The following is a 14,880-nucleotide window of genomic DNA, read 5'->3' as shown; positions in this document are numbered from 1 at the left end:
GTGTTCAAAAAGTAAAGAAATAAAGATATGGCGTAGTTTTTTGTCCACATTCACTGTAAAGTTTTTACTTAATTTTAAAAACTTTATAAGACGAAGGAGATTATGTTTTGCTTCCAGCTTCAGGTCCCATGAGATGATGTCTCCATTTCTCGAGACAAAAAATTGTATTGTGTTCAAATCTCTTAAAAATGTTAAAAAGAGAGAGAGAGTCTTCATTTAAGATTGTTTGGTTATTGATTGTAAATCCATTTCGTTTCATCACAATTTCATTTTTTTTTTGTATTTACTTTTTTCAATTCACTTTTTTTATAATTATTGTAAATATTGTGAATGTAGTATATTTTTTATTGTATTTTTTTGTGATATGCATGTGTACATTATGTTGCATTCATCTAATGTCTTGATGTATTTTAGGATTTTATATACACATATAAAATCTTTACAGAATTTTTTTAAAAATATTGAAATAGTTAATAATATTTACTAAAAATAATTGCCATTTTTTAATTGTGTTGGTGTGAATGCGTCTTTGGGTTCTGCGTAAGTATTATTATTTATTTATTTAAAAAATTTGACTTATACATTATTATTTATTTGTTCTCCAAGTTTCATGTTTTAGATTTCCATCCAACTTATGTGAGAACTAATAAGATGAATGATTCTGTTCTTAAACCTAAAGGGTTTCAATTGTTTTTTTTGGTAGAAATGCTTAGAATGGTTCTGTTAGTTCTGATTTGGTAAAAAAAAGAAAGAAAAAAAAGTAGTATTTCAGTAGCTGTATTTCTGTTGAACCTCTGTCCCTCTTTCCTCTGATAAATTTTGTCAGTCTATAGAATTCCAAATGTTCAGTCCACCCAAAAACAAAACACTGCAAAAATTAACCATTTCCCACTATCTGCTTAAGGTCGTAACGCAAAATTAGCAAGTCTGTGATGACATTTCATTAGCAAGATTAGCAGGTGCAGTGATGGAGGATTTAGTTAAAAAAATATATATATATTTTTTTTTTACAAAACTACCTGTACAGTAACAACAGGCCAACACCTAAACTAGAACTTCCTACGGAGATGAAGAAGAAAGGTTTTCCAACTTTTAATTGCACTTTGTTTTTCTGAATCCCTTCAACATGGCGACTTCTGGATTCATGACGCGCTGAACCCTTTATGGATGAACACGTGGGCTAATCTTAGCAAAATAATGTCTCTTTGGATGAGTAAAACTCATCAACCTGAACCAGGCTAACAGGAAGAAAAACAATCTGCCTTCCTTCCAGGACCAGTTTTCCCCATCTGTCACTTTTCTGTCATTTGTCGCCGCAAACGTTGCCTTCAGGGGCTCCGCGGGGTGAATTTTACATGATGCTAAATAACCGAGTGGTGAACGTTGCTCGTCTGATGAGATCTTTAGCATCTCTGAGTTTGTGTCCTCTCTTCCCGTCCCTCCCCCCTCTCCCTAGTCCCCTGTCCCACCCACCATCCATATCTGTGTCATTACTCCGCCCGACGCAGCGCGAGGGTTTCTCTTTGTAGCGAGTCCAACTTGGCAGTCGCTGCAGGGAAGCTCGGTTTAAATGAAACGCTTGTATTGTCACAGGTACAACTAGGACAGCAGGCAGGGAGGACTCTGAAAATAAAAAAGTTCCTGAGAAATTCACGAGGGACATCCGGAACGAGAACAGGACGTCGGCAGCTTTTTAACGTATTCTTTTTGTAGTTCTCTCTTTCTTCTTTTCATTTTAATCTGTTTTTAAACAAACGGGGAGGAACAAGTTCCCGTGAAGCCCATGAAACCTAATCCAGCGACAGATTTAGGGGGTGAACGGAGGATTTAAACTCGGTTCTTTCACGGTTGAGGGGTGCGTTTGGGGATTAAGTTGTTACATTTACTTTTCCCCACGTTAGTTTGATGTCACTTTGTATAAATGAGGCTGCTGATAGGTAAAAATATGTCAAAGCAACACGCTACAGAAGTTTATTTAGAGGATTAAAAAAGTCAAATACTCAATAACAAAAACATATTTTGCATTGATTTAAGATATTCAATGGAAGTATTTAGCTCTAAAAGATTTCTCCCAGATCCTCTCTTTTATCGTGTCTGTTGCAGTCATTAAATAAAACCACTCCTTTTAACAGTTTCTGCTCTGTTGTGTGTCCATTCCTCCTACAAATGCACAAAACCCAAATGTCTCAATAAATACAGAAATAACGGACACACCCCCGTCTCTAAAAACCTCTTAAATATCTAAAACTAAAACATTTTTACTCTCTCACAAGGTGGTTTTTCAGACGTACTGAAAAGTTTATCTCAAAACTGCAATACAAAGACTTTTTTATCATTTCCCGTCACGGGAGATGATGCAGGGTGTCATGTGACCAGATCATTTGAAGTCCATCTTTCTCAAAGTGACGGAAATTTAAAGAATTATGGGATATCACGTAAAGACGAGACTTTACGAGAGTTACAGCTCATTCCCTTAACATCTTTCAATGGAAACACCAACAAATGGAAACACAGCTAGTGTCATCTCTTCCTTATTTCTCTTCTCTAATTACTGAGCATATAAACTGAGCATACTGAGATGCATTAAACAGCGCCCTCTAAATGTTAGTGGTGAAATACGATAAGTAAAGATGTAGCTGAATGAAATAACGCATGATTAGCAAGTCTGTGATGACATTTCATTAGCAAAATTAGCAGATGCAGTGATGGATGGTGGAGATTTGGAGGAGATTAAATATACCTAAACTAGAACTACCTGCAGAGGTGAAGAAGAAAGGTTTTTCAGCTTTTAATTTTGTGGAGAATTACGTGGCTCTGAGTGGTTGCTGCTAAACTTTATTTTTCTGGCAAACAGCTTCATGAAGTTACATGAAACCACCTCCTGAAAAGCATAGATTGGAGTTTTTATCTCACTTGGCTTCCTCAAAAAAAATTAAGTTCCTCAGAAAGATCCATGACGCCGGGGTTTCATGAGGGTGTGGAGATATTGAGGCTTGAGAGGAACCTCCTGGTCACTTTGAGCGTCGCATCACTGCTCTGGAGCTTCTCTTTGTTTTGGGATTAGCTACATGTTTTATCCTCCGGGGAATTCATCCGTCATCTGGTTTCTAAGAGAGAAGCTGCAGCGTCGTCAGGAATTAAACTTAATCTGTCGTCTGAGAGCGGGACAGACTCTGACCGAGGGCCCTCCCGTTGAATAAACCCGTCACTTCTCACTGGAGCCGTCCTGGCTGTGACGCTAAGCTAAGCTAAGCTAGCTGCTCCATTCAAAGCGAATGACGGGAGAGTCAACAAGCAGAGAAAGGAGGAGGTGAAGAGCTCCCACCAGTCACCAGCCACTGTCAAGATGAGGAGGGAACTTGCTTTCTGCCCACGCCAGCGTTTTCTTTCACTATGAGAGTTTGAAAGTTTGGCGGCTGAACAAAAACAAAAAACTCAGCGGAGAGTCCTGACCTTCAGCTTGTGTCTGGAACCCTGAGTGAAAGTGAAAGTTTCCTCATATTAAATATTCGACACATAATCAAGGTTTCACTCAAACTTTAACGTTGATGATCAAACTGAGAAATCAGCAGGAGGTTTTTAATTCTAGAACACCGGCGTTGACACAAATGTTGTCACTAGATTTCAGTTGTTTTGCTGCTGTGTGAGTTGCACTGGTTCTTAGGAACCTTGTCGAAGGAGGATATTTATTACGTTTAGGTTATTTATTTGGTCCACAGAGAATAAGTATTGATTCAGCGCTGAGACTTCAGCCTGTCCACCTTAAAGGTAGAAAAAAACCCTGAAGCCCTCATCCAAGCAGACACAGTGGCCTTGTTCTACCTAGGCTCTGCCCTTGGACAAAGGGAGGAGCACTGCCTCTCATGTGTCAGTGAATTTCCATGTGTAGCTGATTGGCTTTATCTGGTTTTCAGGGTGTGATGTATCCTAGTCTATGAGCAAGCTGCATAAAAACGGAAAACAACTCTTATATTCTTAACCCCTTAAAACCCAACAACCTCATTGACGTCGTCGACAGTCGGAGTGTTTCTTCGCTCCACTCCTTTTTTTTTTTTTTTTTTTTTACAGACACGTTTGTTAGTGGTCGTTTATTTAATCAGACAATCGTAATATCTTTTAAATCTTTTATGCCAACGTACTGTGCACAGCTCTCATCTGTCACAGGCTTGGATAATAAAACAAACTTGTATCTCAGAAAAGCCTTTTTTAAGTCCTTTGTTTGCAGTTAGGTGTTAGATGACGTGTTATGTTTTCATCGTTTACTGAATTAAATACTTCATAGTTGAAAATAAAATAAAACTCAATTTACCAACTATTGTTGTACTTTAATATGTTGAATGACAATGAGAAGTGTAAGTGGTAATTGTAAGTGGGATTATTCGCATTGGGAGAGTTGACGGGATTCCTCTGGGAGACAAGGAAGAAGACGACAAACGTCTCCAGAGGACGGACATCTCTGTTTTGAGCTGAGTCAGCTCTGGCTTAGTAAAGGACGTCTCTACACATTGAGCCTAAGGAGTTTTTGTCTCCGTTTAACACATTTAAACAAATCAAAGACGGACACATGTGTCGCCTGAGGCTTCAGCTGATCACGCTGATGCAGCAGTAATGAAAAGTTTGTTGTGATTTTTTTCGAACAACTTTTAGTTCCTCAGCTTCAGTTGTGTCTCTTTGCCATTATCTTGCGCATTTGCAGCAATTTATTGTCTATGTTTTTGGGATCTATCGTAAATATTCAGATTAATGAGAAATATCATCACACAGTGAAACCTTCTCATTGTTTGTTTTGTGGGAACAACCTTGAAAATTAGATTAAACTATTCAAGTAATTAACTGAAACCACACGACCAAGAAATGTTTTGTGTCTGAGATTTTGAAAAGGACTTGTTTCTTCTTTTATTTCCTGTCACGTGGTTCGACTAAAATCAGTTCATGCCTAGAAATCGTGAATGAAAGTTGTCAGACAAAAGCTTTGGAACTTTAAATACCATAAATTTCACATCTTAAATCACAGAAACAAAGTCCTTCACATTTTTCTTTTAAATTAAAACAAACAGGATTAAAAGAGACGAGTAGAAAAACATTTTAGTGACGGACGCCGAGACACCGACCAGCTGCCGATCCGTCACAGACGACCATCTGGCCTTCAGACGTCTGTCAGCGGCCGGCTGTGCTCAGGAAACAAAGTTCGGATCGTCATTTCGCTTCCTTTACCTCTTCACGTTTACCCTCTTCTTCTTCTTTGTGGGTTTTCTCTCCTTGCTTTTAGCCAGGACGGGGTTCGGCTGCATTAAAGGGGAGGGGCTTATCTGAGCATGGGCGGGGCTTATACAGACAACGTGTCCCTTCGACGAATCAGAGAGAGGAACTGGTTGAGGTTCAGCCAATGGGAACGTCTCAGGAAATTCAACCACCTGGAATTACGATTATTTGATAAATTAGAGTAAAATTTTTCCCGCAATGAAAAACAAAAAGGAGTTGGACGTCTTACGGGGATGAAGACCTGGCTGTCACTCCGGTGGGCGGAGACGGAGGTGATGGTGTGAACAAGCCGAGAGACGACGGAGAGAAAACTCTGAACGCAGAGAGAGGAGAAAAATAAATAAATGAATAAATAAAAACAAAGAAGAGAGATGAAAGAATAAAAGCCCAGAAACAAAGAAGGAAGAGCAGGAGAAACCCAACCCTTGGTACCTGGCACGCTGCCACCTCTGGAGCTCCCATGATGCTCTCTGCTCCACTCAGGTGTTCCTGGGCTGACAGCAGGGGGTGGGGCTTAGCCAACGGGGAGCGCTGTGATTGGACGAGGCCGTTTCTGACCTGAGAGGACATCAGCAGCATCGTGTCACCAGCTTGTTTCTCTGAGAATACGACGGTAAGTGTGATATCGTTCTGTGCATTCACCTGCTCGTAGCTCGTCTCCGCGGCCTTCATGAAACCGACCACGGCCTCCTGGCGTCTGGAAACGACACACGACACAAACTGCTTTTTAGATGTTTAGGGAGTTAATATAATGATGAATGTTCAGGTGGAGTTCATATTTATATACGGTCTATGGAGGAGACGCGTTTAGTCCATATTTATATACGGTCTATGGAGACGTGTTTAGTCCATATTTATATACAATCTATGGAGGAGACGTGTTTAGTCCATATTTATATACAATCTATGGAGGAGACGTGTTTAGTCCATATTTATATACAATCTATGGAGGAGACGTGTTTAGTCCATATTTATATACAATCTATGGAGGAGACGTGTTTAGTCCATATTTATATACAATCTATGGAGGAGACGTGTTTAGTCCATATTTATATACAGTCTATGGAGGAGACGTGTTTAGTCCATATTTATATACAGTCTATGAAGGAGACGTGTTTAGTCCATATTTATATACAGTCTATGGAGGAGACGTGTTTAGTCCATATTTATATACAATCTATGGAGGAGACGTCTTTAGTCCATATTTATATACGGTCTATGGAGGAGACGTGTTTAGTCCATATTTATATACGGTCTCTTTTAATCAACCAACCAGATAAGAGGGACTACTTTCAGCTGCAGATTAACTCCTGTTACCTGGTGGCGTCTCTCAGTTTGTCCTCGGCTCGTTGCAGCTTCTCCTCCAGCCTCCTCTTCTCCCTCTGAACCCCCGCCAGGTGCTTAGCCAGAATCCTCAGCGAACGCTCTTTGCGACTCGCCTCCAGCCGAGCCTCCGACAAAGCCTGGGGAGAGACGGATCTGTTAGCAGGACTAACGTTGACAGACAGGAGACGTTTTAGCCTACGAAAAGTGTTTTTTTTTTGCTAATTCAAACTGCATCAAGTCAAGCATAGACTGTATATAAATATGGATGCCATGTCTCCACTTCCTCTCGTTGGCAAAACTGACAATATTTTCACTCTGACGGTCCCTCAGGACCTCTTTATGGAAAGTCCCACCCACTAACACAGAGGGGGTGGAGCTTATGACCTACACTGCAGCCTCCGGCCACGAGGGGGAGCTCTACAGGCTTTGGCTTCACTTTAGAGGAGCTGTTCCACCATTATATTCAGTCTGTGGTTAAAGGTCATGTGTACCTGTGTGGCGTGGCCCAGTGTGCGTTGTGTGTCTTCGTCAGTGTTGATGTTGTTGTTGTTGTGGGCGTCGACTCTGAGCTGGAGCTTTTGTAGTTGGTTGAACTGTTCCCGGATCAGAGTCTGAGCTTCTTCTTCTCTGGTCAGAGCTCGACGGAGCTCCAGGCAAACGGTCTGGAAACGCTCCTCTGGGACCTGGACACGACCACAGGAACGGGTGAGACGGACGGAGAACCTCCCCTCACCTCCCCTCACCTCCGTCCTGACTGATCCCTCCTTCCCTCTGTCCTTGTTTCCCTCCTCCCTCCCTCCCTCCCTCCTCCTCTCAGGTCACCATGTCTTATAACCTCTCACCGTCCTGGACGTGTCCTCCTTCCCCTGATGCAGTCCTCTCTTCAGATTGGCCACCTCCAGCCTTAAGCCCCGCCTCTCCACCTCCACCGAGTGCAGTCGTTGGCTGAAAAGCAGGAAGTGCCGCTGGAGGTCGGAGACCAGGGTCTGAGGGGTCACAGAGAGGTCAGAGGTCAGTGGGAGGAGCCACAGGTCAGCTGTGTCTGTGGTGCGTTCGAGGAGCGTTCACCTTCACGTTGGGCTTCGGAGGAGGAAGTCCCAGTCTGAGCCAGCCAATCAGAGAGGAGGACGGGCTGGGATCTGATTGGTCCAGGATGTGATCCAGGAGGCGGGACAACGCTGAGCGGGCGGCTGAGATCACGCTGGGAGGGGAGGAGCCTCAGGAACCAGAGAGAGAGAGTTTTCTTTCTTTCCATTTTATTTCCCCTCCTTCCTTCTATCCTTCATTCATTTCCTTCCTTCCTAAGAGTTTTTGCTATTAAGTTTTTAATATTTAATATTTTAATATCGTCTCATTTTACTGAATAAACATGTGTAAAATATTTCTACTTCATGACTTTACTTTAGTTCATTTTGTCCAGTTCTGTGACTCATCGCTGCTGTTTTGAGGCGTTTTTATTCAGACGTGTCTGAGATTCTCAGGGTTGTAAATACTGTGTTTACCGGTGTGCGATAGCGCCTCCTGGAGGTCGGACGTGGACGACAGGATGACGGAGGAGAGACGCTCGGAGCGAAGCCACCGGGAACAAACTCCCTCACGACTTTCATCCTCATCTTCATCTGAAACAAAACGAAAATAAAGACGACTTTGAATGAGAAATCTCAGCGGTTTGGTTTCTCTTTGACGTCACTGGAGCATCGACACTTATTCTTCTTCTTCTTCTTCTGTTTTAGCAGCGGATTGAGTCAAAGCTGCTTAAAGAAAACAAAGAAGAAGAAGAACAACGCTGGTAGTTTATGACCCTGTCTCTAACATAGATCTGGTCGGTCATAATGTTATGGCAGTTCAGTCTAGTCTCACCTCCTCCTCCTCCTCCTCCTCCTCCTCCTCCTCTCATGCAGACGCTCGTAGCTCCGCCTCCTCTCTCCAGCCTCAGCAGCACCGTAGTGTTTCTGGACATTAGGCTCCACCTCCTCACAGCCATCACCGCACACACGCTCCTCCTCCACCTCCTCCTCCTGCTCCTCCTCTTCATTTCCTCCTTCTCCTCCTCCTCCGGGCCTCCTACCCCCAGAGCGCCCACCAGCCTCCTCACCTCCTCCTCCAGAAGCTCCCTCTCCTGCAGCCGCCGGCACACGAGGGTTTTCTGCTGGGCGAGGGAGCGGAGCCGGATGTGGGCGTGGCTTAGCGCTCCGGCCAATAGGGAGCAGGCGGCGAGGAGGGAGGACGACTCCCCCCGGAGCCGGGAGAGGTCGGAGGTCAGGGAGGAGCAGCGATGGCGGAGGGAGTCGGACTGAGAGCGACACGTCTGGAAGGAGAGAGAGTAATCAGCCATAACATTATGACCCCTCTACTCCTACTCCTCTGCTTCCTCCTCCGCCTCCTACTCCTCCTTCAGCGTGTTTTCTCTCCTTCATTCTAATATAACTCCTCCTCCTTCATCTGGCTGGAGGAGGAGGGAAGAGGAGGAGGAGGAAAAACACAAAGAAGAAGAAGAGGAGGAAAAAAATAAAGAGGAGGAGGAGGAGGAGGAGGAGTCATAATGTTACGGCTGCTTCCTGTTTCCTCCTTCCTCCTCTTCTTTCTCTTCTTACTTCTTCTTCCTTGGTAGACAGGAGGAGGAGGAGGAGGAGGAGGAGAGGGAGGAGCAGGAGGAGGAGGAGGAGGAGGAGGAGTAAGAGGAGGAGGAGGAGAGGGAGGAGGAGGAGAGGGAGGAGCAGGGAGGAGCAGGTGGAGAAGGAGGAGGAGAGGGAGGAGCAGGAGGAGGAGGGGGAGGAGGAAAGGAAGGAGGAGGAGGAGGAGAAGCAGGAGGAGGGGGAGAAGAGGAGGAGGAGGAGAGGGAGGAGAGGGAGGAGCAGGAGGAGGAGGAGGAGAGGGAGGAGGAGGAGGAGCATGAGGAGGAGGAGCAGGAGGAGGGTCAGTTTTACCTGCAGCTCTCCCTGTAGCTGGGTGAGGGAGAGCTGGTGCTGGTGGCTCCACGCCTCCTCCCTCCTCCTCATGGCCTCCTCCAGACGAGACAACACACTCTGCTGGTTACGCTGCAGCTGACGGACACACACACTCCTCTGAGAACACACACTCTGGAGACGGGCGATCTACGGGCGGAGAGAGAGGGTTAGCATCCACTCAGCAGCGTTAGCCACATTAGCATAGTGGCTAAAATCAACGTCTGGTGTCTCCGTCTAGACTCACCTTGTCCTTGGCCTTCTGGAGGTCAGAGGTCAGCTGGTCCACCTGCTCATCGATGACATCACACAGCTCCTCCCACGTAAAGTTACCCAGAATGCTTTGGGGCTGACTGAGGAGGACGCAGCCGGCCAGGAGGCGCTGGTAGAGGCGGTGCAGGAAGGACAGACGGACCTGAACACAAAGAGGGAGTTCATTTATTGTGCTCTCCACGGAGAACCAGTGGAACCAGGAACCGGTGGAACCAGGAACCGGTGGAACCAGGAACCGGTGGAACCAGACTCTGGACAACGCTTCATTTAGTTTTCATACTGAAGCGAGAGCGTCCGCTCTCCTAGCTTCACAGATGACGATAGCTCTTGCTAGCTTAATGGCATCTTGGCTAACAGAAACTTCCAAGCCTCCCAGCTGAAAATAGCTCTTGCTAATTTTCTAGCGTCACAGCTAAGAGTAGCTCTTCCTAGCATCCTAGCTAATAGTAGCTCTTCCTAGCTTCCCAGCTGAAAATAGTTCTTGGTAGACTAATAGCCTCCCAGCTAATAGTAACTTCCAAGCCTCCCAGCTAATGGTAGTTCTTGCTAGCTTCATGGCCTCACAGCTGATAGTAGCTCTTCTTAGCTTCCCAGCTAATTATGGGTCTTTCTAGCTTCCTAGCCTCGCGGCTAATAGTAGTTCTTGCTAGCTAAACAGCCTCCCAGCTAACAGTAGCTCTTCCGGTTTCCTCTTGTAAATGATGAAACCAGTCTACTGCCTCCTGCTGTTATTTCCTCTCACACAGACACAGGAAACATTATTGCCGGTTGTTGACGTCCGAGTTTTTCTTTTCTATACGTCTCTTCGTAGATATAAAACCAGATGTGTAAACTTGAGGGTTATCACCGTTGTCTCTTCATTGTGTTGCTCCGTTATCTTCTGGACCTCGGCCTTCCTCTCCTCCCTCTCTCTCTGTAGCTCGTCCTGCAAGCTCCGCCTCTGGATCGACCAATCAGAGCTCTCCTGGCGCCAGCGACACACCTCCGCCTCCAGTTGTATCAACGCCCGCTGATGCTCCTGAAGAACAGAGAAGATGGGCCGGTTCCACATGTACGAACTCATCTGATCAGAGGTCAGATTTAGAGAAAGAGAAAAGTGTTTACGTCGATCTGGCTCCTCTGATCAGACGTCAGCCCTCGGAGAGACAGGACCTCATCCTGCAGCTTCTCGGAGGCAAACAGCAGATCCTGGAGCTGCAGGAAGGATGAAAAAAAGAGCTGATAGCAGCTCTTCTTAGCTTCCCAGCTAACAGTAGCTCTTCCTACCCTACCAGCTAATGGTAGCTCTTCCTAGCCTTCCAGCTAACAGTAGCTCTTCCTAGCCCCCCAGCTAACAGTAGCTCTTCCTAGCCCCCCAGCTAACAGTAGCTCTTCGTAGCTTCCCAACTACTATAGGAGTAGCTCTTCCTAGCTTACGAAATAACATTAGCCTTCCTAGCTTCCCGGGTAATGGTAGCTTCTCCTAGCTTCCAAGCGTCCTAGCTAAAAGGAGCTCTTCCTCGCCTCTTAGCCTCCCACCCAATAACCCAGTAGCTCGTTGTAGCCTCCCAACTACTATAGAAGTAGATCTTGCTAGCCTCCAAAACATTAGCCTTCTTAGCCTTCTCCCAGGTAATGGTGGCTTCTCCTAGCTTCCAAGCGTCCTAGCTAAAAGTAGCTCTTCCTAGCCTCTTAGCCTCCCACCTAATAGTAGCTCTTCCTAGCCTCACAGCTAAAAGCAGCTATTGCGAGTTAATGGTAGCAAGTCCTAGCCTCACAGCTAACAGTAACACTTCCTAGCCTCACAGCTAATAGTAGCACTTCCTAGCCTTCGAGCTAACAGACCTGTTTGTCAGAGTCTTTCAGTCTGAGGTTGTACGAGCTGAGAGTCGATGTCAGTAGCTGCAGCACGTCAGCTGGAGGACTTTGTTTCCCATCATCCTTTGCAGGCCGTGTGTCTGGGCTCCCGTGCTGTTGTAGAGCTTCTCTGATTTGTTTCATGAAGGCTTCGTCCACCTCAGAACGTCTCTGAGCTTCCTGAACGCAACAAGATTAATAAACCATCAGTTCACATTTCTTAAAGCTAAAAATGTAGATTATAGATAATTTAGACATTATGAATGTTATTCCTTTATTCCTTTCTTCACCTCCTCCAGCAGGGAGCACCGTCTCTTCTCGTCCTCCAGTCTTTCTGTGAGGTCGGAGGTCGTCTTCCTCTCCGTTTCCAGGACGACGCTCATTTCTGACTTGTGCTGCTCGTGTTCCGTCTTCAGCCTTCAAACCAGAACAATGATGTAAGGATGAATAAAGGAAACTGGGGGCGTGGTCCCAGCGTCGTCTCGTGACCTCACCGCTCCAGAGCGCGCTCAGTGGTGCTGCTCCTCTCTCTCTCCAGGCCGATCGCCCGCTCCAGGCTGCACAGCGCCTCCTGGTGGCTGCACCGCTCTGCCTGAAGCCCCGCCTCCAGGTCCCGGACCCGCAGCTTAACGGTCACATGACCACAGAGACAGGTGATGCAGGTCGCTTGGTTCTGTACATATCTTTAATATTCTAGCATCCAAGCTAACAGTGGCTATTCCTAGCCTCCTAGCTAACAGTAGCTCTTCCTAGCCACCCAGCTAACAGTAGCTCTTAGCTAGCTAACAGTGGTGAACAGTGATTCTTTCATATCATTTCATATCTGAATGTAATATTGTCTTGTTGTTAAACTATTTATATACAGTGAATCTTCTAATCCTGTCCGATCCTACAGGAGTCACCTGGACGATCTCAGAGTTGAACTTGGACTCCAGGTGAGCGGCTCGCTCGGCCTCCAGGTTCGCCTGCAGAGCCTTCGCCCTCTGATCCGACGCCTCCTTCTCCGTCCGGATCGCCTCCTCCCTCTCCACCAGGTACTTCAGCTCCTCGGCTCGTCGCCTGTTCGCCTCCGCCTCCATCTCTCTCTCCTTCTGCGCCTCCAGCAGCCTCCTCTCCGCCTCCTCCAGAGCCTCCTCCTGGTCCTGGAAGACCACCACGTTATCTTTCAGTCACTAATTCATTTTGTAGTTTTTTTGTTGGGCTCTGACTGAGAGTCTGACCTGCAGCAGCCGGTGAAGTCGTTGGTTTTCTGAGCTGAAGCTCTGAATCAGTTTGTCACGCTCCTCCACTTCCTGCTGCAAAGCATGCTGGTCCTCCTCCCTGGCCTCACGCACCAGGTCCAGAGCTCTCTGCAGCTCCTCCACCTTCTGCTGGAGCTCGGCCGCTCGCTCTGAGACACAAACAGTGACAACACAACGTACGAGGAGGAGCTGTTAGACTTAACTATGCTGGATTATAGCAACAATGCTAATCGGCATCTGTAGTCTCTAGGCAGGTAACACAAAAACATAGGACAAGAGAATACAAGACAGCACATTACTAAGAGTTTGGCAGCCCCCTCCTCTAGAGGAGGTCCTGGTCCCTGGTCCTGAGGGTGCGTTTGATTCGTGTACCTGTGAGCGATCGTTTGTCTCTGCTGAGCTCGGCGGAGGTGCGTTCGCTGTCTCTGGAGGTCACGGTGATCCGGTGCTGGAGGTCCGCCCTCTCGGCTTCTCCCCGCTCCACCGAGGCCCGGAGACGAGCCAGCTCCGCCTGCAGCCTGCACAGCTGGAAGGGGGGCACATCTGGACTTAGATGGAGGTCGAGTGACTGGACCTGGAATAACTCGTCTTCTTCTTCTCACCTCCTGGTTGTGGCTGGACGTCAGCTGCAGTTTTTCCTTCTCTAGTTGGTTCAGTCTCCACCTGAGCCTCCTGGGCTCCTCGCTGCCTTCTCCTCCTTCTGAAGCTGCCCTCCTTCCTCCCCCTCTCTCCTCTCTTTCCCTCCCCCTCCCTCCATCTCCTCTCTCCTCCTGCTGCTCCGGCAGTCTAAAGGAAAAAACAATAATTAGACTTTTCTTTCTTTTTTTTTTTGCATGAATTGACTTGATTAATTGCGGAGTCTCATATTTAAAGGAGCAGAGCCCACCTTGCCATCTCCTCCACCGTGGTCCTCGGGTCTCTTCCCGGGGGCTGCGCTCGGCTCTGCCCGCTCTCCCCTCGCCTGAGCCGGCCAGGATTTCTCCTCCGCTCCGCTGCTTCCGTCTGCATATCTTCCTAAATATTTATTTTATTGCGTTTACTACTATTCACAGCCATTTTCCCGACAACCAGCAGCGTCCCCGGAGGCCGGTTGCTGCTGTTGCTGCTGTTGCCTTGCCAGCAGACGCACGCAAACCTCCACCTGAACCAGCCCCCGTTTACAAATCCCCTTAGTATATATATATTCACCCTAAACGACTCACATTACACCATTTATAGGAAGATGTACAACTATTTATGAATCAAATGGGCTCGTTGTGTTTTTCGGTCTTCGTTATGCTAAAGAAAAGCGCTTATATCCACAGGGATTCTGCTTTTAAATTTCAAAACAAGCATCATCCATAGCCTGTCGTTCAGGAGTTGACAACAATTGTTCAACGATAAGTTCACACACTTTAAACATAACAAAGTGCATAATGCATATGCCGAATTCCTCAGAAGACTATACTGATTCACTGCGAATGCAAACGTAAATGTTACCTTGTAAGAAAAATGCCAGTCAACGAGAGGATTTAATAATTCTACATTTTGCGAATGGAGCTATGTCACCAAACTATACATAACCCAAACAAAGACATTTTACGAGGTATTAACATCTTTATTCGCTCCAAATCAACTTTAACGAGTACGACAAACCCGTAGCATCTTGTTATATTTCAGAATTAATCAGAAATAGTTGCACAAAAGGCTCTTAGAAACACCTACTGTTACATTTATCCTGGGTAGCCGTTTGAATCAGACGCCATCTTTTAGCGTCCCTACGTCACTTCCGGATCAGCTTTCGATTGGCTGAGAAACCGACCAATGGCAGGCCTCCAGGACTACCATGTGATATAGATAGATAGATAGATAGATAGATAGATAGATAGATAGATAGATAGATAGATAGATAGATAGATAGATAGATAGATAGATAGATACTTTATTCATTTCTATGAGAAATTCACAAACCGTATATTTTCAAGGCAGAATAAAAGATGAAATGATGATAAATAGAA

At 46.0% G+C, this 14,880-nt stretch overlaps 1 protein-coding gene across 3 annotated transcripts; it reads right to left on the bottom strand.

The window, feature by feature from the left end:
• Positions 1-4,829: 4,829 nt before the first annotated feature.
• Positions 4,830-14,688, bottom strand: LOC125008447 (coiled-coil domain-containing protein 171-like). 3 transcript variants are annotated; one of them, XM_047585715.1, is made up of 23 exons: positions 14,588-14,688; positions 13,770-13,897; positions 13,486-13,669; positions 13,256-13,409; positions 12,863-13,032; positions 12,545-12,784; positions 12,137-12,267; positions 11,933-12,059; positions 11,631-11,822; positions 10,911-11,000; positions 10,654-10,824; positions 9,781-9,948; positions 9,516-9,683; positions 8,449-8,896; positions 8,091-8,207; positions 7,657-7,805; positions 7,431-7,574; positions 7,080-7,271; positions 6,580-6,725; positions 5,905-5,959; positions 5,695-5,820; positions 5,492-5,575; positions 4,830-5,414 (listed from the first exon to the last, which is right to left on the bottom strand). In XM_047585715.1, exons 2-23 carry the CDS (start codon positions 13,889-13,891, stop codon positions 5,211-5,213), a joined length of 3,582 nt encoding a protein of 1,193 aa, XP_047441671.1. In that variant the 5' UTR covers positions 13,892-13,897; positions 14,588-14,688; the 3' UTR covers positions 4,830-5,210. The 3 variants fall into 3 exon arrangements, with proteins under 3 accessions (XP_047441671.1, XP_047441688.1, XP_047441680.1); XM_047585732.1 differs by having other exon boundaries at positions 8,458-8,896; XM_047585724.1 differs by lacking the exon at positions 14,588-14,688 and having other exon boundaries at positions 13,770-14,549.
• Between the last annotated feature and the right edge of the window lie 192 nt (positions 14,689-14,880).

The sequence above is a fragment of the Mugil cephalus genome, chromosome 1 (assembly GCF_022458985.1).
Source record: "Mugil cephalus isolate CIBA_MC_2020 chromosome 1, CIBA_Mcephalus_1.1, whole genome shotgun sequence".
Taxonomy (NCBI): Eukaryota; Metazoa; Chordata; class Actinopteri; order Mugiliformes; family Mugilidae; genus Mugil; species Mugil cephalus.
This window is presented reverse-complemented; position numbering and strand designations above follow the sequence as displayed.

Bases quoted from the DNA above. Each gene is read 5' to 3' on its own strand.
- LOC125008447 (XM_047585715.1), bottom strand. From the start codon at position 13,891: ATGCAGACGGAAGCAGCGGAGCGGAGGAGAAATCCTGGCCGGCTCAGG. The intron at 12,785-12,862 runs GTCAGACTCTCA...GTGGTCTTCCAG, and splicing joins GACTTCACCGGCTGCTGCAG to GACCAGGAGGAGGCTCTGGA. The intron at 7,575-7,656 runs GTGAACGCTCCT...GTGACCCCTCAG, and splicing joins CTCCGAAGCCCAACGTGAAG to ACCCTGGTCTCCGACCTCCA.